The sequence below is a fragment of the Gymnodraco acuticeps genome, unplaced genomic scaffold (genome assembly GCF_902827175.1).
Source record: "Gymnodraco acuticeps unplaced genomic scaffold, fGymAcu1.1, whole genome shotgun sequence".
NCBI lineage: Eukaryota > Metazoa > Chordata > Actinopteri > Perciformes > Bathydraconidae > Gymnodraco > Gymnodraco acuticeps.
The window spans coordinates 1-21,925 of record NW_022991068.1 but is presented as its reverse complement, the minus strand read 5'-3'; the positions used below and the strand labels follow the sequence as shown (position 1 = coordinate 21,925).

The window sequence follows — 21,925 nt, the reverse complement described above, 5'->3', positions numbered from 1 at the left end:
ATATTCACTTGATCATTTAACCTTCCTATTATTTCCTGAGGACCGTGTGTGTGTGTGTGTGTGTGCGTGTGTGTGTGTGCGTGCGTGCGTGCGTGCGTGTTCACCTGTAGAGTATAGCTGGCAGGCTGGAGGCCTTCCCTGTTGTTCCTCCCTCCTTCTTGCTGGGCTTCCTTTCCTTTGGGGCTTTCAGAACAGCAGGGGTGTTCAGTTTCTAAAAATAAAATAAAAAAGGCACAAATGATTTCAGGTTACAGCTACGACGGACACTTTGGTGGGCTCCACATGTTTTGTTTTTTATTTGCAAAGGCTGACTCATTCCACATTTAAGGACCACCCCCATTAAAGTGGAGATTGATCCGGTTGTGGTATTCCCACATTAGAAAAAATTACATACAAATAATTGAGTATTTCCTCTTTTTTTGTGCAACAAATCCACGTTTTATCGCCAAACTCCACCAGAGGAGAGTGAGACTGCAGGGGGATTTTGTTGCTAAAGTCACAGTCAGAGTTTCCTCCAGGTGACAAGTCGTTATCGAGCAGCTGCTTTGTGTTGGACAGAGTTTGGACTAGTCCAGATAAAGTTCTTCCCTCGCAGCTGAACAGAGAGGAACCTGTTGTACGGCAGGTGAAATAAACTCTGCCTGTATCTCAGGTGCATTTCTGCCAGGCAGGTTAATTAGAAAACTTATCTGTCAGGGCTGAGTCTGTCACTAAACAGAGGAGCCTTCTCCCGAGGAAGAAGCTGTAATCTGGGCTCTTGATAGAGGGAGGCTACATTCTGCCTATCTGCTCAGCTGGACTTCAGTCTGCCTGCATGCGGACACCACAAAGTGTCTCTGCTGCCGATACGAAGCTATCAACACGTTAAACAAGCCTTATCAGACAGATGAAGAAGTTTAGAGGTGCAGATTATAAACAGTGAGAGGAAACAGCTTTAAGGCTTTCAGCTGCCGAGTCCTCGGGAATGGAAACATCACAACATGTCAGAGAACCAGCAAACTGCCCACTTTTACAAGTATTCAATACAGGAAAAACAACAAGCTGCGACACAAAGCGTTCTGCTAAGGGACATTTGCTTCATAATTATCTGAGGACTACGCAGGGTCTATGCAGGAATCCTGGAGTCACATGGAAGACCTTTCAAGACCTTTTAAGACCCTTTCCAAACATGTTAAGACCTCATCTCCACTTGGAGTTCTAACCGGTTACCTTGGCGACACACTTCACCTCACATTGACTATATACAGTATTGATTGTCCTTCCTCCTTATCTTCCAACCATTTGGACGCAGACTTGCATTTCCCCATAACGATGTTGTTTAACAACCGGCGTAAACGGAGCTCCGCGCTATCAAGCAGTGAGCGTGCGATGTCCTGTTCAGATGACGTCAAACCCAACGGGATGCCATCAATAAACTACACAGAATCACACTACACACCTACGCCATGACTACATTCAGGCAGACTGTAGAATACAACCTCTTTGGACCATTTATATACTTATTGGAAACAAGCTACACAATATAATACCTTGGAAAATGCCGTTTAATACTTTTTAATAGCCTTCATTTTCTCTAAATTGATTTATCAACTTTCAATACTTTTTAAGACCCCGCGGACCCCCTGACTACTCCTCCTGACTTCTTACACCTATGTATGCGTTGTTTACTCAGGTGCATGCATTTTTGGGGGTTCTGAGATCCAGAATGTTTTCTCCCATAAATCTGACTTTTTCTCAAAATGTAGACTTTTTTTCCTCTGAATTCTAAAAATCTGAAATGTTTGAGTTATGATTTATTTTCCCCCAGAATGACTTTCATTGTTTTCTCAGACATCTGAATATTAATAAAATAATGGCTTTTGTCAGAATTAACTTTTTTCAAATAATTCTTACTATTTTTATTTCAATAATTATGACTCACTTCCAAAATTCTGTTTATTTTTTTGATTTCCCAGAATTATTACTTTTTTCTGATTTTTAATTTTCCGAGATTTCTGATTTTCTTTAATCAGGACTCATTTCTTTCAGAATTGTGCATTTTTAAATAAATGTTGACTTTTTTCCCACATTTATGACTTTTGTCTGAATTCTGATTTTATTCCTAGATTTAGATTTTTTTCTCCAAATTATGACTTTATGTTTTATGTTGACTTTTTCCCACAATTCGGACTTTCTTCAACTTTTTGGAATTTTTTTACAATAAAAATAAAGTACAATAGGAATAACACAATTTACTCTGAGAAAATGTGAAGTATGTTGGAACTGAAATTGGAAGAGCTGGTCAGAAATTAGCCTCTACAGTTTGGATTGACCAATGTACATATATTTAAATGTAATTGTATAATATGTTTCTATTGTCTTAATGCTTTTATATATTCTTTTGTGAAGCACTTTCATTTGCCTTTTTGAAAAACTCCTCATGGCATTTTATGAAGGAGCTGGAAAGTAACTTTTTTTTTTTGTGAAGTTGGCAGGAGTAAACTTCCAGCAGCTTCCAGAACAAAAGCCCTGAGTTGGTACTGGTAGAAGGATGACAGTCCACGGGACATCAATAATTCCTGCAAATGGCCGCGCAGGAAGACAAATAGGAGATGAAGAAGTGGCAGATAGACGACACAAAAGCATGCGCTGACTGATGCTGCTACTTAAATGGTGCGTGTTCATAATTAGGTGATTTATTGGCTCGTTCCAGTCTTCTGCCACTTCCTGTCCATTGTGCCGCCGCATTAACATCTTCTGACCATTTATCTGCACGCCTCGTACTTTTAATAAGGCTTTTTTATGGATCCAGCAGGTATACACATAAAACCCCCAAAGGAGTGACTGCACCGTCTGCTGCACCGTCTGCTGCACCGCGGCGGAACAACATAAATATTCATATATAACTTTAAGGGTTAAAAAAGAGAGAATCTTTACATCATATTTGAGCTCAAGATGATAAAGTTTTACTAGAAAACACTGTAAAATCTAATTCAATTTATTACAATGAATCGATTACACGATCCTTACATTTAACCTGTGTGAAAAGACTGATATTATTCTCATCGTCGTCAGATTAAGGAACAGCTGTGTGCGTCACTCTTTAGTGTCCCCTGGTCTCCCAGCTGTGTGCGTCACTCTTTAGTGTCCCCTGGTCTCCCAGCTGTGAGCGTCACTCTTTAGTGTCCCCTGGTCTCCAGCTGTGTACGTCACTCTTTAGTGTCCCCTGGTCTCCAGATGTGTGCTTCACTCTTTAGTGTCCCCTGGTCTCCCAGCTGTGTGCGTCACTCTTTAGTGTCCCCTGGTCTCCAGCTGTGTGCGTCACTCTTTAGTGTCCCCTGTTCTCCAGCTGTGAGCGTCACTCTTTAGTGTCCCCTGGTCTCCAGCTGTGTGCGTCACTCTTTAGTGTCCCCTGGTCTCCCAGCTGTGTGCATCACTCTTTAGTGTCCCCTGGTCTCCCAGCTGTGTGCGTCACTCTTTAGTGTCCCCTGGTCTCCAGCTGTGTGCGTCACTCTTTAGTGTCCCCTGTTCTCCAGCTGTGAGCGTCACTCTTTAGTGTCCCCTGGTCTCCAGCTGTGTGCGTCACTCTTTAGTGTCCCCTGGTCTCCCAGCTGTGTGCATCACTCTTTAGTGTCCCCTGGTCTCCCAGCTGTGTGCGTCACTCTTTAGTGTCCCCTGGTCTCCCAGCTGTGTGCATCACTCTTTAGTGTCCCCTGGTCTCCAGCTGTGTGCGTCACTCTTTAGTGTCCCCTGTTCTCCCAGCTGTGTGTGTCACTCTTTAGTGTCCCCTGGTCTCCAGCTGTGTGCGTCACTCTTTAGTGTCCCCTGTTCTCCCAGCTGTGTGTGTCACTCTTTAGTGTCCCCTGGTCTCCCAGCTGTGTGCGTCACTCTTTAGTGTCCTCTGGTCTCCCAGCTGTGTGCGTCACTCTTTAGTGTCCCCTGTTCTCCCAGCTGTGTGCGTCACTCTTTAGTGTCGCCTGGTCTCCAGCTGTGTGTGTCACTCTTTAGTGTCCCCTGGTCTCCAGCTGTGTGCGTCACTCTTTAGTGTCCCCTGTTCTCCCAGCTGTGTGTGTCACTCTTTAGTGTCCCCTGGTCTCCAGCTGTGTGCGTCACTCTTTAGTGTCCCTTGGGCTGCTTCTCAGGTCGATTAAATGAAATCCTTGCTTCCCTCACTTGCGTCGTTTCCCTGCCTCTAGTCCCTCCCACCAGGGAAGCATGGAGGGACGCAAGGAAACCACGAGAAGCAGGGAAATGAGTTTTAAGAGCAATGGGACGTCCTTTCCTCCAGAGCGTCACGTGAAGCGACGTCCGTTTGTGATGACGCTGCACAGCTGATCGTCTGACAGCAGCTCTGTCCCCGTTATTTCCACACACCCCCCCCCCCCCCGCTTCTGTTAGCACACATTTACTGACACTAACATTTGTATCATCTGTTGTAGACCCCAATAAATAAAATAAAATAAGAACTCATTCTCAAAAAAGATAAACGCCATTCTTAAAATGTATAAACGAACAATAGTTTGATTAATATTGATCAGAGTGCACAATAGAAATAAAATAATGGAGAGAAGAAAAAGAGATATGTTATCTATCAAAACTCAGTTAGATTAACATTCATTGGACTGCACACTTTGTTTGTTTGTGTGGATATGTAGCACACTAACATTTCAATAGCACTTAATGACTGACTGAATGGAAATGACAATAAATGAAAATGTAAAACGAAAAAAGCGATCATGAAAATGTTTCCAAAAAATGAATTAAATGATTTTTGCCCACTTTGTTGTTCAGATATATCACATATTTGTAACTAAATGAAACATGAATTGAAACAAAACACGGTATAAACTGAGGAGTGACTCCCGTGAGGTTCATGTGTTTTCTTCACCCTGCTCTCATGTCAAGAAGCATCAGATCATGCACTGCCTCGTCCAATCAGTGAGCGATACACAGTAAGGGGGCGGGGTGAGTATCTGAGGATTTCATCGGAGGATGGTCTGGTGGTTCCTCGGTTATCGCTCCTCCATGATCGCTCCTCGCTCCTCGATCCTCGGTCCTCCGGCAGAAATAAGAGCCATGGGACGGTACTCAAGATGGCGCAGGCAAATCAACTTCCGGTGAGACCGAGGATCGAGGAGCGAGGAAATGAAAATAGTCGACCTGAGAAGCAGCCCAGGTCTCCCAGCTGTGAGCGTCACTCTTTAGTGTCCCCTGGTCGCCCCGCTGTGTGCGTCACTCTTTAGTGTCCCCTGGTCTCCCAGCTGTGAGCGTCACTCTTTAGTGTCCCCTGGTCTCCCAGCTGTGAGCGTCACTCTTTAGTGTCCCCTGGTCTCCCAGCTGTGTGCGTCACTCTTTAGTGTCCCCTGTTCTCCCAGCTGTGTGCGTCACTCTTTAGTGTCCCCCTGGTCTCCCAGCTGTGTGCGTCACTCTTTAGTGTCCCCTGGTCGCCAGCTGTGTGCGTCACTCTTTAGTGTCCCCTGGTCTCCCAGCTGTGTGCGTCACTCTTTAGTGTCCCCTGGTCTCCCAGCTGTGTGCGTCACTCTTTAGTGTCCCCTGGTCTCCCAGCTGTGTGCGTCACTCTTTAGTGTCCCCTGGTCTCCCAGCTGTGTGCATCACTCTTTAGTGTCCCTTGGTCTCCCAGCTGTGTGTGTCACTCTTTAGTGTCCCCTGGTCTCCAGCTGTGTGTGTCACTCTTTAGTGTCCCCAGGTCTCACAGCTGTGTGCGTCACTCTTTAGTGTCCCCTGGTCTCCAGCTGTGTGCGTCACTCTTTAGTGTCCCCTGGTCTCCAGCTGTGTGCGTCACTCTTTAGTGTCCCTGGTCTCCAGCTGTGTGCGTCACTCTTTAGTGTCCCTTGGTCTCCCAGCTGTGTGCGTCACTCTTTAGTGTCCCCTGGTCTCCCAGCTGTGTGTTTCACTCTTTAGTGTCCCCAGGTCTCACAGCTGTGTGCGTCACTCTTTAGTGTCCCCTGGTCTCCAGCTGTGTGTGTCACTCTTTAGTGTCCCCTGGTCTCCCAGCTGTGTGCGTCACTCTTTAGTGTCCCCTGGACTCTCCAGCTGTGTGCGTCACTCTTTAGTGTCCCCTGTTCTCCTAGCTGTGTGCGTCACTCTTTAGTGTCCCCTGTTCTCCCAGCTGTGTGCGTCACTCTTTAGTGTCCCCTGTTCTCCCAGCTGTGTGCGTCACTCTTTAGTGTCCCCTGTTCTCCCAGCTGTGTGCGTCACTCTTTAGTGTCCCCTGTTCTCCCAGCTGTGTCCGTCACTCTTTAGTGTCCCCTGGTCTCCAGCTGTGTGCGTCACTCTTTAGTGTCCCCTGGTCTCCCAGCTGTGTGCATCACTCTTTAGTGTCCCCTGTTCTCCCAGCTGTGTGCGTCACTCTTTAGTGTCCCCTGGTCTCCAGCTGTGAGCGTCACTCTTTAGTGTCCCCTGGTCTCCCAGCTGTGTGCGTCACTCTTTAGTGTCCCCTGGTCTCCAGCTGTGTGCGTCACTCTTTAGTGTCCCCTGGTCTCCCAGCTGTGTGCATCACTCTTTAGTGTCCCCTGTTCTCCCAGCTGTGTGCGTCACTCTTTAGTGTCCCCTGATCTCCCAGCTGTGTGCGTCACTATTTAGTGTCCCCTGGTCTCCAGCTGTGTCCGTCACTCTTTAGTGTCCCCTGTTCTCCCAGCTGTGTGCGTCACTCTTTAGTGTCCCCTGGTCTCCCAGCTGTGTGCGTCACTCTTTAGTGTCCCCTGGTCTTCCCAGCTGTGTGCGTCACTCTTTAGTGTCCCCTGGTCTCCAGCTGTGTGCGTCACTCTTTAGTGTCCCCTGGTCTCCAGCTGTGTGCGTCACTCTTTAGTGTCCCTGGTCTCCCAGCTGTGTGCATCACTCTTTAGTGTCCCCTGTTCTCCAGCTGTGTGCGTCACTCTTTAGTGCTCCCCTGGTCTCCCAGCTGTGTGCGTCACTCTTTAGTGTCCCCTGGTCTCCAGCTGTGTCCGTCACTCTTTAGTGTCCCCTGTTCTCCCAGCTTTGTGCGTCACTCTTTAGTGTCCCCTGGTCTCCAGCTGTGTGCGTCACTCTTTAGTGTCCCCTGGTCTCCCATCTGTGTGCGTCACTCTTTAGTGTCCCCTGTTCTCCCCAGCTGTGTGCGTCACTCTTTAGTGTCCCCTGTTCTCCCAGCTGTGTGCGTCACTCTTTAGTGTCCCCTGGTCTCCAGCTGTGTGCGTCACTCTTTAGTGTCCCCTGTTCTCCCAGCTGTGTGCGTCACTCTTTAGTGTCCCCTGTTCTCCCAGCTGTGTGCGTCACTCTTTAGTGTCCCCTGGTCTCCAGCTGTGTGCGTCACTCTTTAGTGTCCCCTGGTCTCCCAGCTGTGTGCATCACTCTTTAGTGTCCCCTGTTCTCCCAGCTGTGTGCGTCACTCTTTAGTGTCCCCTGGTCTCCCAGCTGTGTGCGTCACTCTTTAGTGTCCCCTGGTCTCCAGCTGTGTCCGTCACTCTTTAGTGTCCCCTGTTCTCCCAGCTGTGTGCGTCACTCTTTAGTGTCCCCTGGTCTCCAGCTGTGTGCGTCACTCTTTAGTGTCCCCTGGTCTCCCAGCTGTGTGCGTCACTCTTTAGTGTCCCCTGTTCTCCCAGCTGTGAGCGTCACTCTTTAGTGTCCCCTGTTCTCCCAGCTGTGAGCGTCACTCTTTAGTGTCCCCTGGTCTCCAGCTGTGTGCGTCACTCTTTAGTGTCCCCTGGTCTCCCAGCTGTGTGCGTCACTCTTTAGTGTCCCCTGTTCTCCCAGCTGTGTGCGTCACTCTTTAGTGTCCCCTGTTCTCCCAGCTGTGTGCGTCACTCTTTAGTGTCCCCTGGTCTCCATTGTGTTTTGAGCTTCTTGCAGCGTTTGGTTTCTGCAGCTTTTAGTAAACGCTGTGCATGTTTCCTCAAGTTGCTGAATGAGTGTTATATACAGGGGTGCACATAACTGGTACGCATGCGCGGCATCAATCTGAAATGCGTACCGTCTCTTGTGTCACAAAGCGCATTTGCGTACCGACGTACTGGTGAAGCTTTTCCAGAAGGCGGTTAGATCACCGGACGACAGAGTCGGTCTCCGTGTGCACAGACAGGGCTGCTGTTAACGTCGGTCTGTACAACGGAATTGTGCCGAAACTATGCCAACTGGCTGCAGAGGGAGACCCCCCCCCCCTTCACTGGAGAACTGCGCTAAAACAGCTGATCACGACGTTCACGCTCTGTGGTCACGAAGTACTCCACTAGCCCCCCCCCCCCCGGTTGATGTTCGCGATACAGAGGGCTTCATCAAATAACTTTGAGTGGAGCCAGAAGTTGGAGTACCAAACACAAACACCGACTCCAGGTACTCATCTGAGTACCTCACTGAGAAAGTTATGTGCAGCCCTGGTTATATATGCGTGTGTGTGTATATCTAAATGTATTTATATATATATACATTTTAAAAAACTGGATTATATAGATCACAACTCTCACTCAATTTAGTCTGCAGAAGGTATATTGTTTCCATGTTTCTACGAAAGTCACAACAAGAGCAAAAGTGGTCCCAGGACAGATCCTTGTGGAACCCCATATTTAATGTAATATAATCTATCTATGTAGTGTCTCTCCTGTGTACCTCTACTGGGTCATGTCTCCATGCTTTAATGTTCAGAAAGCTCTTTATTCTTCTCATCCTGCCTGTGCTGCAGCACCTCTTTTCACCCTCAGTTGTGTTCTCTAAACGCTGCATGTGTTGTCAAGTTGCTGAAGAAGTTTCTTCATGTGGAACATTTGGGTTTTTATATCTGCATCCTTTCTGAAGCTGCAGCGTCTCCTGATGGGAGAGTTTTTGAGGGGATTTTTCCCTTTAAAAGGCTCAGAGTGACTTTTAAAATGAAGTGCATTACAGAGAGAGAAAAAATAAGCTCTCAGGGTAATTTTCTAGATTGCAATTTACAATTAATAAATGCCCCATCACCCTTGGCAATTGGTTGCCATAGTAACAAGAAGCGGGAGACGGCTTTCACTTCCCCGCCGAGAAGCAACGGGTCAGTTAGTGCAAAAATAAAAGAGCATTTATTTTAATAAAAGCAGCTTTCCAGACAGCATTATCACCCTGCTGTTCACCATCAAAGTCTGAATAACTCTCCATCACACAGCGCTGGAAATGAACATTATAATGTGTTTGAGTAAAGTGTGTGTGTGTGCGTGTGCGTGTGCGCGTGTGTGTGTGTGTGTGTGTGTGTGTGTGTGTGTGTGTGTGTGTGTGTGTGTGTGTGTGTGTGTGAGAGAGTGTGTGTGGGGGGGGTTGATGGTGGTGGTAATGTATGTGTGTTTGTACGTACATTACAAACGTACGCGCGTGTGTGTGTGTGGTACAGTAGGACGGTTGATGGTCATTTGTGTGTGTGGAATGTATAGTGGGGAGTAGGAGGTAGTGTGTGTGTGTGTGTGTGTGTGTGTGTGTGTGTGTGTGTGTGGTGTGTGTGGGGTGTGTGTGTGTGTGTGTGTGTGTGTGTGTGTGTGTGTGTGTGTGTGTGTGTGTGTGTGTGTGTGTGTGTGTGTGTGTGGTGGTTACCTGTCCCATGATGTCCCCCAGCAGAGTCCACACGGCCTGGCCTTCACTGCGCAGATCTCCGTTCACATTCAGCAGCTCCTCCAGAGACTCACACAGCTGCAGGGGGAACAACACACACATATACGTATATGATAAATCATGAGTTTTTCTACGAAAGTCACAACAACAAGTGGTCCCAGGACAGATCCTTGTGGAACTCCATATTTAAATGTAATATTATCTAAACTTAACACAAAAGTAAGGAAATGTGTCTTTGGTTTATTATTGCTTTGTTGTAACAATGCTTCTTGGAGATTTATCACGTTTTTCATGTTTGCAACCCACAGACTCAGCTCTGCTGCTCATCCCACAAATGCTTGTTCCTCACCAATGTGGCACCATTTGAAAGGTAAACAAACAGGCTTTCCAACGGTATAAGATGTATTGCCAAGAAGCATTGTTACAACAAAGAAATAATCTACCAAGCACACATTTCCTTTCTTTTCGTGTTAAGTTTATGTATTTAGTGTCTCTACTGCAGTGCTTCTCAAAGTGTGGTCCGCGGACCACTGGTGGTCCGTGAGCGCCCCCTAGTGGTCCGTGAGTATATTGGTAACATTTCACATTTGAAATAAATACATTTATTTCAGTTTTCCGCACTCTCGCGGGAATATCTCCGCAATGGAGCGAGGTTAAGTTTCACTTTCAATTGCATGATACAGCCCAGGGCAACACCTTCATCACACATGTTGCCACTTGTTTGTACCATTTTCAGGCGATTTGTAATCTGTTCTAGAAAAACTATGTGTTTTTTTATATTTGTGGAGTTAGGTGGTCCGTGAGTGTTTTTGTATTGGTTAAGTCCTTGGTATGATAAGGTTTGAGAAACACTGGTCTACTGGGACATGTCTCCATGCTTTAATGTTCAAAAAGCTCTTTATTTTTCTCATACTGCCTGTGCTGCAGCATCTCTTTTCACCCTCTGTCTGAATTAAGGTCATAGATACGTAGATTGATGAACTTAAACTTACAGAAAACTTGTTTCCATACGCAGAGGAATGTAGAGTTGTATATAAGACTATGCCGTGAACACAACAGCAAGTAAGCCTAGCTGTATGCATTGTGATTCCACCCTCTAACAATATCTTTTTTAAATGAGATCCACCACGAAGCTCTGGTTTCACTTTGGCTATTTTTAGTACTGTTAATGTAAGTTTATTAGATGTGCTTCCCATCTGAACAGTGGAGGAACTAAAGCACATTCACTGCTGGTTTAATGAAGGGCAGGTAACCGTGAACAACGATCTGATAAGAAGCTTCTCCCTGCTTTGGTTTGATTTGCTCACGGTCACAGAGTAGTGTTAGGAGTCAGTCTGTCTATAACCCGGCTTTATAAATGCAGGTGAAACGATCAAATTCAAATTCAAATGTTTTATTGTCATATGCACGTAAGCTACAGTGTAGAAATGACAATGACATTCTTCTGACCTGAGCTCCTCCAACAATGCAACATATATAATGACAGTCTATATACACGTAAATATAATATATGTAAAAGAGCAGATTATGAAATTAAATAATGTACATTAAGACACATTTAAATATGGTTTATTGCGGTGATAACTATTTATATAAATAAGTAGATTGCAAGATGACAAACAGATGGATGTTTATCGGGGCACTTTACAGAGCTCAGGTGTTTAGCAGTCTTGTGGCCTGAGGGATGAAACTGTCCCTGAGTCAGCTACACCGTGCAGTAATACAGCAGGTGAACCTTTGAACCCGCTGTGTTTAATGTGAACACTTCGTCTGGTCTGCAGAGTAAACCTTGTACTGGTTTCTGCCGCCATCCATCAGTCAGAGTCTCTCCTCTAATGACGTTCCTCCGCTGGCATTTTCCCCCAAGGCCAAAGTCATGTGAGAGCAAGTGAAGCGGCGCAATTAGCAACACACACTCCATTAATAACGCTTAACACGCACGGCAGAAGACTGAACGCAACATTAACCGTGGTGACTTTTACTCCGCCGCTGTTTCCCCGCTCGTGTTGACAGATGGAGGTCACATGTTGGATGAGAGGCGTCTAACGTGGGACACACTGAGCGGCGCAGGTAACAAATGAAGTGAGGCTGCACAATTAATCAAAATTGTATTGGAATCGCAAAATGGACTAGTGTTATAATCAAATAACAGGGAGTACGATGTTTGTGAGAGGCTAAATATGTGTTTGAATAAAGTCATGTGAAATAGACTTTAAAGGTCCCCTATCATCCTCTTCTTCATCAATATATCACAGGGCTGAAGTGGAATAGTCCATTTAGCTTAGGAACCTTCCTGACGGAGTGAAATGACCCGGAAGTCCCTCAGTGGCAGCCACGATAAGAGCCGTTCCAATTCTCTAGATGAAAGGAAAGGAGGTGTCAAACTTCCTTTATAACCTGCTTTAGCTTAGGAACCACTGGACCTCCCTAACCGAAAGGAGAGGAGAAAATGCTGCCCCACAATGCATTGCAGCCGCAGCATTTGCCGTCACTCAACAGTCGGCCGTTCACGGAAACAACCGATTATGACGGAGAAATGATATCATGAAAGTTACGGTGCTCATTAAGCTTTTTAAAACGTATGTGGTAAGTTGCCAAAGTGCTTTGTTCTGAACGTTCATCAGTATTATAATCAAAGAGAGAAATATGAACACAATTCCAGCTTTGGTCCTGAAGAATCTGTTTCTCTGTTGTCCACGTTCATAAAGCATAAAGCAACAGCGTCAGAGCACAGAGTCTCTAGATGAGTTCACAGGAGTCCCTCGTTCTTATTGAACATCCATGTTGTAGTCCGCTGTATAGAGAACTGTAGTCTCCATAGTTTCCCCACAGCAGCAGACGCTCATTCAGGACGTCCGCTGGCGCATCAGAAACACGTGGGATAGTGAAAGTGCAGTCGATTCTCTAAAGTACCGCAGTCTCTTCTCCTAAATCCTTTTGATTTCTCCTATCCACTATCCCTTAACCCCGTGACCTTTCACTCAGAGGTCAAGGAATAGGAGATAGGGTTAGAATTTAGGAGCTAATTTTTGGATTATCGGACCTGTGTCTCAGATATATCCAGAGCCTGTCTCTGATTGGCTGAAACACCAAACAGGTCATTGCAGCATTACCCATAATCCCCTCTGTTTCAGCCCTGTTTCCAAAGTGTCTGTTACTTTAGATGAAAATAAGGAGCCCCTCCCCACGCCCCTCTGAGAGACATTTGGTTACAAAGAACACAATGGTGCTCTAGGAGGAGATTCAGGTGATAAGGGGGGGGGGGGGGGGGGGGTTACCTTGGTTGCTGATTGGCTAATGGTTACACAAGACAACACATCGCTATGACATCATAGTGGCCAAAATCTGATCAGCTCATTTTCAGACAGGTTTTTATAGAAATGGATCAAAAAGAGAGAGAATCTTTGTTCCTGAAACTTTCAGAGTCTCTTTACGCAGAGGGGACACATGTTGATGTAGAAGAGACATGAAGAAGAGGGGACACATGTTGATGTAGAAGAGACATGAAGAAGAGGGGACACATGTTGATGTAGACGAGACATGAAGAAGAGGGGACACATGTTGATGTAGAAGAGACATGAAGAAGAGGGGGACACATGTTGATGTAGAAGAGACATGAAGAAGAGGGGACACATGTTGATGTAGAAGAGACATGAAGAAGAGGGGACACATGTTGATGTAGAAGAGACATGAAGAAGAGGGGACACATGTTGATGTAGAAGAGACATGAAGAAGAGGGGACACATGTTGATGTAGAGAGACATGGAGAAGAGGGGACAACATGTTGATGTAGAAGAGACATGAAGAAGAGGGGACACATGTTGATGTAGAAGAGACATGAAGAAGAGGGGACACATGTTGATGTAGAAGAGACATGAAGAAGAGGGGTCACATGTTGATGTAGAAGAGACATGAAGAAGAGGGGACACATGTTGATGTAGAGAGACATGGAGAAGAGGGGACACATGTTGATGTAGAAGAGACATGAAGAAGAGAGGACACATGTTGATGTAGAAGAGACATGGAGAAGAGGGGACACGTGTTGATGTAGAAGAGACATGGAGAAGAGGGGACACGTGTTGATGAAGAAGAGACATGAAGAAGAGGGGACACATGTTGATGTAGAAGAGACATGGAGAAGAGGGGACACATGTTGATGAAGAAGAGACATGAAGAAGAGGGGACACATGTTGATGTAGAAGAGACATGGAGAAGAGGGGACACATGTTGATGAAGAAGAGACATGAAGAAGAGGGGACACATGTTGATGAAGAAGAGACATGAAGAAGAGGGGACACATGTTGATGAAGAAGAGACATGGAGAAGAGAGGACACATGTTGATGTAGAAGAGACATGAAGAAGAGGGGACACATGTTGATGTAGAAGAGACATGAAGAAGAGGGGACACATGTTGATGTAGAAGAGACATGAAGAAGAGGGGACACATGTTGATGAAGAAGAGACATGAAGAAGAGGGGACACATGTTGATGAAGAAGAGACATGAAGAAGAGGGGACACATGTTGATGAAGAAGAGACATGGAGAAGAGAGGACACATGTTGATGTAGAAGAGACATCAAGAAGAGGGGACACATGTTGATGTAGAAGAGACATGAAGAAGAGGGGACACATGTTGATGTAGAAGAGACATGAAGAAGAGGGGACACATGTTGATGTAGAAGAGACATGGAGAAGAGGGGACACATGTTGATGTAGAAGAGACATGGAGAAGAGGGGACACATGTTGATGTAGAAGAGACATCAAGAAGAGGGGACACATGTTGATGTAGAAGAGACATGAAGAAGAGGGGACACATGTTGATGTAGAAGAGACATGAAGAAGAGGGGACACATGTTGATTGTAGAAGAGACATGAAGAAGAGGGGACACATGTTGATGTAGAAGAGACATGAAGAAGAGGGGACACATGTTGATGTAGAAGAGACATGAAGAAGAGGGGACACATGTTGATGTAGAGAGACATGGAGAAGAGGGGACACATGTTGATGTAGAAGAGACATGAAGAAGAGGGGACACATGTTGATGTAGAAGAGACATGAAGAAGAGGGGACACATGTTGATGTAGAAGAGACATGAAGAAGAGGGGTCACATGTTGATGTAGAAGAGACATGAAGAAGAGGGGACACATGTTGATGTAGAGAGACATGGAGAAGAGGGGACACATGTTGATGTAGAAGAGACATGAAGAAGAGAGGACACATGTTGATGTAGAAGAGACATGGAGAAGAGGGGACACGTGTTGATGTAGAAGAGACATGGAGAAGAGGGGACACATGTTGATGAAGAAGAGACATGAAGAAGAGGGGACACATGTTGATGTAGAAGAGACATGGAAGAAGAGGGGACACATGTTGATGAAGAAGAGACATGAAGAAGAGGGGACACATGTTGATGTAGAAGAGACATGGAGAAGAGGGGACACATGTTGATGAAGAAGAGACATGAAGAAGAGGGGACACATGTTGATGAAGAAGAGACATGAAGAAGAGGGGACACATGTTGATGAAGAAGAGACATGGAGAAGAGAGGACACATGTTGATGTAGAAGAGGATATGAAGAAGAGGGACACATGTTGATGTAGAAGAGACATGAAGAAGAGGGGACACATGTTGATGTAGAAGAGACATGAAGAAGAGGGGACACATGTTGATGTAGAAGAGACATGAAGAAGAGGGGACACATGTTGATGTAGAAGAGACATGAAGAAGAGGGGACACATGTGATGTAGAAGAGACATGAAGAAGAGGGGACACATGTTGATGTAGAGACATGAAGAAGAGGGGACACATGTTGATGTGGAAGAGACATGAAGAAGAGGGGACACGTGTTGATGTAGAAGAGACATGAAAAAGAGGGGACACATGTTGATGTAGAAGAGACATGAAGAAGAGGGGACACATGTTGATGTAGAAGAGACATGGAGAAGAGGGGACACATGTTGATGTAGAAGAGACATGAAGAAGAGGGACACGTGTTGATGTAGAAGAGACATGAAGAAGAGGGGACACGTGTTGATGTAGAAGAAGAGACATGAAGAAGAGGGGGACACGTGTTGATGTAGAAGAGAGACATGAAGAGAGGGGACACGTGTTGATGTAGAAGAGACATGAAGAAGAGGGGACACATGTTGATGTAGAAGAGACATGAAGAAGAGGGGACACATGTTGATGTAGAAGAGACATGAAGAAGAGGGGACACATGTTGATGTGGAAGAGACATGAAGAAGAGGGGACACGTGTTGATGTAGAAGAGACATGAAGAAGAGGGGACACGTGTTGATGTAGAAGAGACATGAAGAAGAGGGGACACGTGTTGATGTAGAAGAGACATGAAGAAGAGGGGACACGTGTTGATGTAGAAGAGACATGAAGAAGAGGGGACACATGTTGATGTAGAAGAGAACATGAAGAAGATGGGGACACATGTTGATGTAAGAAGACACATGAAGAAGAGGGACACATGTTGATGAAGAAGAGACATGAAGAAGAGGGACACCATGTTGATGTAAGAAGAGACATGAAGAAGAGGGGACACATGTTGATGTAGAAGAGACATGAAGAGAGGGGACACATGTTGATGAGAAGAGACATGAAGAAGAGGGGACACATGTTGATGTAGAAGAGACATGAAGAAGAGGGGACACATGTTGATGTAGAAGAGACATGAAGAAGAGGGGACACATGTTTGATGAAGAAGAGACATGAAGAAGAGGGGACACATGTTGATGTAGAAGAGACATGAAGAAGAGGGGACACATGTTGATGTAGAAGACACATGAAGAAGAGGGGACACATGTTGATGTAGAAGAGACATGAAGAAGAGGGGACACATGTTGATGGAGAAGAGACATGAAGAAGAGGGGACACATGTTGATGTAGAAGACACATGAAGAAGAGGGGACACGTGTTGATGTAGAAGAGACATGAGGAAGAGGGGACACATGTTGATGTAGAAGACACATGAAGAAGAGGGGACACATGTTGATGAAAGAAGAGACATGAAGAAGAGGGGGACACGTGTTGATGTAGAAGAGACATGAAGAAGAGGGACACATGTTGATGTAGAAGAGACATGAAGAAGAGGGGACACATGTTGATGTAGAAGAGACATGGAGAAGAGGGGACACATGTTGATGTTAGCAGGACACATGAAGAAGAGAGGGACACGTGTTGATGTAGAAGACACATGAAGAAGAGGGGACACGTGTTGATGAAGAAGAGACATGAAGAAGAGGGGGACACGTGTTGATGTAGAAGAGACATGAAGAAGAGGGGACACGTGTTGATGTAGAAGAGACATGAAGTAAGAGGGGACACATGTTGATGTAGAAGAGACATGAAGAAGAGGGGACACATGTTGATGAAGAAGAGACATGAAGAAGAGGGGACACGTGTTGATGTAGAAGAGACATGAAGAAGAGGGGACACATGTTGATGAAGAAGAGACATGAAGAAGAGGGGACACATGTTGATGTAGAAGAGACATGAAGAAGAGGGGACACATGTTGATGAAGAAGAGACATGAAGAAGAGGGGACACGTGTTGATGTAGAAGAGACATGAAGAAGAGGGGACACGTGTTGATGTAGAAGAGACATGAAGAAGAGGGGACACAGTGTTGATGTAGAAGAGACATGGAGAAGAGGGGACACATGTTGATGTAGAAGAGACATGAAGAAGAGGGGACACATGTTGATGTAGAAGAGACATGAAGAAGAGGGGACACATGTTGATGTAGAAGAGACATGGAGAAGAGGGGACACATGTTGATGTAGAAGAGACATGAAGAAGAGGGGACACATGTTGATGTAGAAGAGACATGAAGAAGAGGGGACACGTGTTGATGAAGGAGAGACATGAGGAAGAGGGGACACATGTTGATGAAGGAGAGACATGAGGAAGAGGGGACACATGTTGATGAAGGAGAGACATGAGGAAGAGGGGACACATGTTGATGAAGAAGAGACATGAGGAAGTGGATTTTGCATAATAGGAGACCTTTAAGATATTTGTTTGGTACAGAAATATAACACCCTGCGCCCTCAAACTAAAATACAGATTTGTTTCCCCGTGAAATGTTAAAGCCAGAAAACAATATTTCTGTTCATCAAAACTATTTAAAATGAAAAAAATTGGGATTTAGATATTTTATTAGATTTAGATTTTCTTTGACTTTTTATTTAGATTTTTGGGGATTTACATTTTCTTTTGAAATTACATTTAATTTGTATTAAAATACTTTTTTGGGATTTAAATTCAACATTTTCAATTTATAAATATTGTTTTCTTTCTATTTGTTTTCATTTGGATATTTTTTACTCCAGAACAATGAGCATCAAACGGAGCGACAGACGGCAGAGACTGCTTTGTTTTTACGGGTCATTATTATGGGATGGATGTCCGGAGGCAGAAACTGAGATGTATCCGTTTCTTAGAGGAAGGAAAGAAACCGTAACTCTGGATGTATTTGTTGTTCGAGGTCGCTATACGACTCAGCAACTTTAAGACATTCAAATGTTTTTCTTCTTATGTATACAAACTAGGGCTGTCATTCGATTAAAATAGTTAATCGCGATTAATCGCAAATTAATCGCACATTTTTGATCTGTTCTAAATGCACCTTAGAGGAATATTTTTCAAGTTTGTAATACTCTTATCAACATATGAGTGGACAAATATGCTTTATGCTAATGTTTATTATCATTTGAACAATGACAAATATCCTCATGAATATTAAACACAACAACCTGTGTGTGTGTGTGTGTGTGTGTGTGTGTGTGTGTGTGTGTGTGTGTGTGTGTGTGTGTGTGTGTGTGTGTTGGATCGTTGGAGCTATGTGCAACTCAAGGCATATGCTCGAACGGGAGCTGTAATCATGTTGCACTATCCGTGCTGAGTGTGCTGACTTCTCGTACAATGTCCCACTGTCTGGCTTCCTGCATAAAGTCAAGTGCTCGGCGCAGTTGTGGCGAAATGTCGCTCCTCTGTTTTCATTTAAACAGCTCCATATCCGTTAGCGCAGCTAGCTAGCACCAGATGCTAACAACAACAATGCACGTAAGGTCTCTCTCTCGCTCGCTTGGGCCACATATACACACACACCCTCCCGGTCCTCCCAACAACCAGTCGGTGCCTGCCGGTGAGCGTGGAAGTGTGGTCTGCCACAAGCGGGCGGCAGGAGCGGGGCTGACAGCATCAGCTTGTAGATGGTATTTTAAACTCGATGCGCTCTGAAACTACGGGGTGGCCGAGGAGAAAAAAATACACATGCGTTAATCGCGTTAAAATAATTAGTGGAGTTAATTTTTTTTTGACAGCCCTAATATATTCATATTTCATTCTTTGACGGCACAAAACTAGATAAGATATTCACATGGTGATGACTGTGCGTATTCTAATGTAATATGTGCACTGGTAGTCCTGACTAAGGTAAGAGTGTCCTCACCTTGTTGTACTCCACATGCAGTTTCTCCTGCTCGCTCTCCAGCTTGTCTTTCAGGCTCTTCTGCTCCGAGATGTTGTCCTGGATCTGGATCATGCGCATGTTCCGCTCTGAATATCAATGGGACAAAAATCAATAGCACGATCACAATCAGCGTACAGGAATGCGCTCATGAGAGAGTGTACTGATGGCAGATAGGCTAACGGAGGAGGATCTCAAGGGCAGCGCCACGGCGTCATCACAGCCACTTATCGGGGGAGAAAACGACGTTATACGACATACACACAATGACTAAAACACTCAGTAAAGAGTTAAAGACATGCAGGACAGAGATAACACTAAAAACTGTTGGTTACTTTTACAATACCAGACCATATGCGTTCACTTTGGCAGGAAAACGGTTATTTTTATAAAACGTGAATCAGATAAATAGTACCTCACTGTTTTTTCGAACATGATCTCACTCCCAAAGTGTTTCTCGTATGAAGGGGGAATACAAAGTTGCAGGAATAAGTCAGTATTTCATCACTTCCTGTCCCCTAGTTTGGAGGTCAATGGTTTTCTGGATGTGTTTTTGGTTGTTATCCTGAAATAACACATTTTAACGTTTTGTTCTATCACATAAAATACGTCAGTAAATAACCCACTGGTGGATTTAAAAACAGCGGTTGATAACAAGTGTCTAAAATAGTCGACTAAATGTCATCACACCCAACATTAGCCACCTTTAGCTTAGCGGTGGTGACGTGAAGTCATGTGACCGTGCTGTAGTTCCTTTATAGCCCAACATTAGCCTCCTTTAGCTTAGCGGTGGTGACGTGAAGTCATGTGACCGTGCCGTAGTTCCTTTATAGCCCAACATTAGCCTCCTTTAGCTTAGCGGTGGTGACGTGAAGTCATGTGACCGTGCTGTAGTTCCTTTATAGCCCAACATTAGCCTCCTTTAGCTTAGCGGTGGTGACGTGAAGTCATGTGACCGTGCCGCAGTTCCTTTATAGCCCAACATTAGCCTCCTTTAGCTTAGCGGTGGAGACGTGAAGTCATGTGACCGTGCTGTAGTTCCTTTATAGCCCAACATTAGCCTCCTTTAGCTTAGCGGTGGTGGCGTGAAGTCATGTGACCATGCTGTAGTTCCTTTATAGCCCAACATTAGCCACCTTTAGCTTAGCGGTGGAGACGTGAAGTCATGTGACCGTGCTGTAGTTCCTTTATAGCCCAACATTAGCCTCCTTTAGCTTAGCGGTGGAGACGTGAAGTCATGTGACCGTGCTGTAGTTCCTTTATAGCCCAACATTAGCCTCCTTTAGCTTAGCGGTGGTGACGTGAAGTCATGTGACCGTGCTGTAGTTCCTTTATAGCCCAACATTAGCCTCCTTTAGCTTAGCGGTGGAGACGTGAAGTCATGTGACCGTCCTTTATAGCCCTAATCCAGTGGTTCTCAAAGTGGGGGGCGCGAGAGACCAGGAGGATAAATGGTTATTAAAAAAATAAAAAAAATAAAAAATAATAAAAATCATATTTAGAAACATTATTGATTCGAAAATAATATGATGCAGTACTATTACGTCTGGGTCTCTGTGTTTCATTAAAGCTCGACTCTGTGTGTTTGTGTGGAACGAGCCATTTTGTGTGCGTGCGCGAGAGAGAGAGCGCACCGATACCGGAGATCGTTGTTGTTAGCTTCTGGTGCTAGCGAGCTACGCTAACGGATATAAGGAGTTTTTTCAACAACAAAGTGGAGGAGAGTCCTCTCCTGTCAGACTGAGAGACTCAGTGAGCTAAAGGACTCTCAGTGTTATCTCAGAGGGTCTCAAATGTTTTGGTCACCATTAATGTAAACAATTATTTCCGAGGCACACGTTTATATGATCATTATAGTTATAAAAAAATAAGAGAATAAATTTAAAACAAGTATGAAATACAATATGACAGTAAAAAATGAATAAAGTTTAAAAGGGGAGTGATTTGTAAAATATCCATAAAGAAAAAGTAAATCTGTTTACAGTTCTGTTTCATATGGGTGTTATGATTATCATGTTGCTCTCAAAGTGCACCAGATTGATGCTTTTAACTTCAATATTTAAAAGCCCCCGGACCCTCCTATGTGAGGTCCACACACCACCCATAAAAATAGCACTTTACCCCTGCTTACATCTATGTGCCGTGAGCTGATTATCGAGCCTTCGTTGTAACAGTCGCGGGTACACTGTGTGCGTGGGGAGTGTTGCAGTAGAACATTCCTCTGTAGCGCCCGGTACATTAATGGGAAACCCTAAATGTTTGAGCACCCTCTATCAAACGTCAAGCTACCCCACGGCACCCCCAAAATAAATCTCTGGCGCCGCCACTGAGCCTGACTATTTGTGTTGGGGGGGGGGGGGGGGGGCCGACTTTTTTTTTTCTCCAAAGGGGGGGCCTGACAGAAAAAGTTTGAGAACCACTATGTCAGTATCATAGGCGTTTGTTTGACACAGAGAGTATTTTCTGCTATAATAAAAAATCAAAGAGGAATCCCATGCTGCCTTCAGGGTCCAACACAGAAAACGACCCCCCTGTATCCCCCTGATGTTTCCTCACCCATGTAGTAGTTCACAAAGTCCGCAGTGAGCGCAGGTTGCTTGTGTTTCCTGCGGCCGTCCATGCTAGCATTAGCATCCGACGTGTCCACGGGGAAGATGTCGGTGCTGATGCCCATAAGCTCCGCCTTCCTCATCAGTTTCCTGATGGCCGAGGCACTGGAGGTCAAAGGTCGCGGCAGCTTCTCTCGAGGAACCCAGGCCTGAGGACGGGTGTTTCTGGAGAGTTCTGCTTTGGCCCGATACTGCTGGAGACGAGTGGTGATCCGGGCCTGGAAGACAGTTTTATAATATAATAAAATACAGTGCTTAGTATACTCGATTCTGATTGGTCAATTTTGGGGG

General features: G+C 45.1%; 1 protein-coding gene across 4 annotated transcripts in view; it reads right to left on the bottom strand.

The window, feature by feature from the left end:
- The window catches only part of LOC117560019 (PHD finger protein 14-like), a gene marked incomplete at its 5' end in the record, with an annotated part of 48,078 nt that extends 26,226 nt beyond the window's left edge, over positions 1-21,852 (bottom strand). For all 4 annotated transcript variants that reach the window (XR_004571102.1, XM_034236767.1, XM_034236766.1 and 1 more), the window contains 4 exon segments: positions 105-211; positions 9,523-9,618; positions 19,008-19,114; positions 21,582-21,852. Coding sequence is in view for 3 of the 4 variants with exons in the window: in XM_034236767.1 (XP_034092658.1) it covers positions 105-211; positions 9,523-9,618; positions 19,008-19,114; positions 21,582-21,852 (581 nt within the window).
- Between the last annotated feature and the right edge of the window lie 73 nt (positions 21,853-21,925).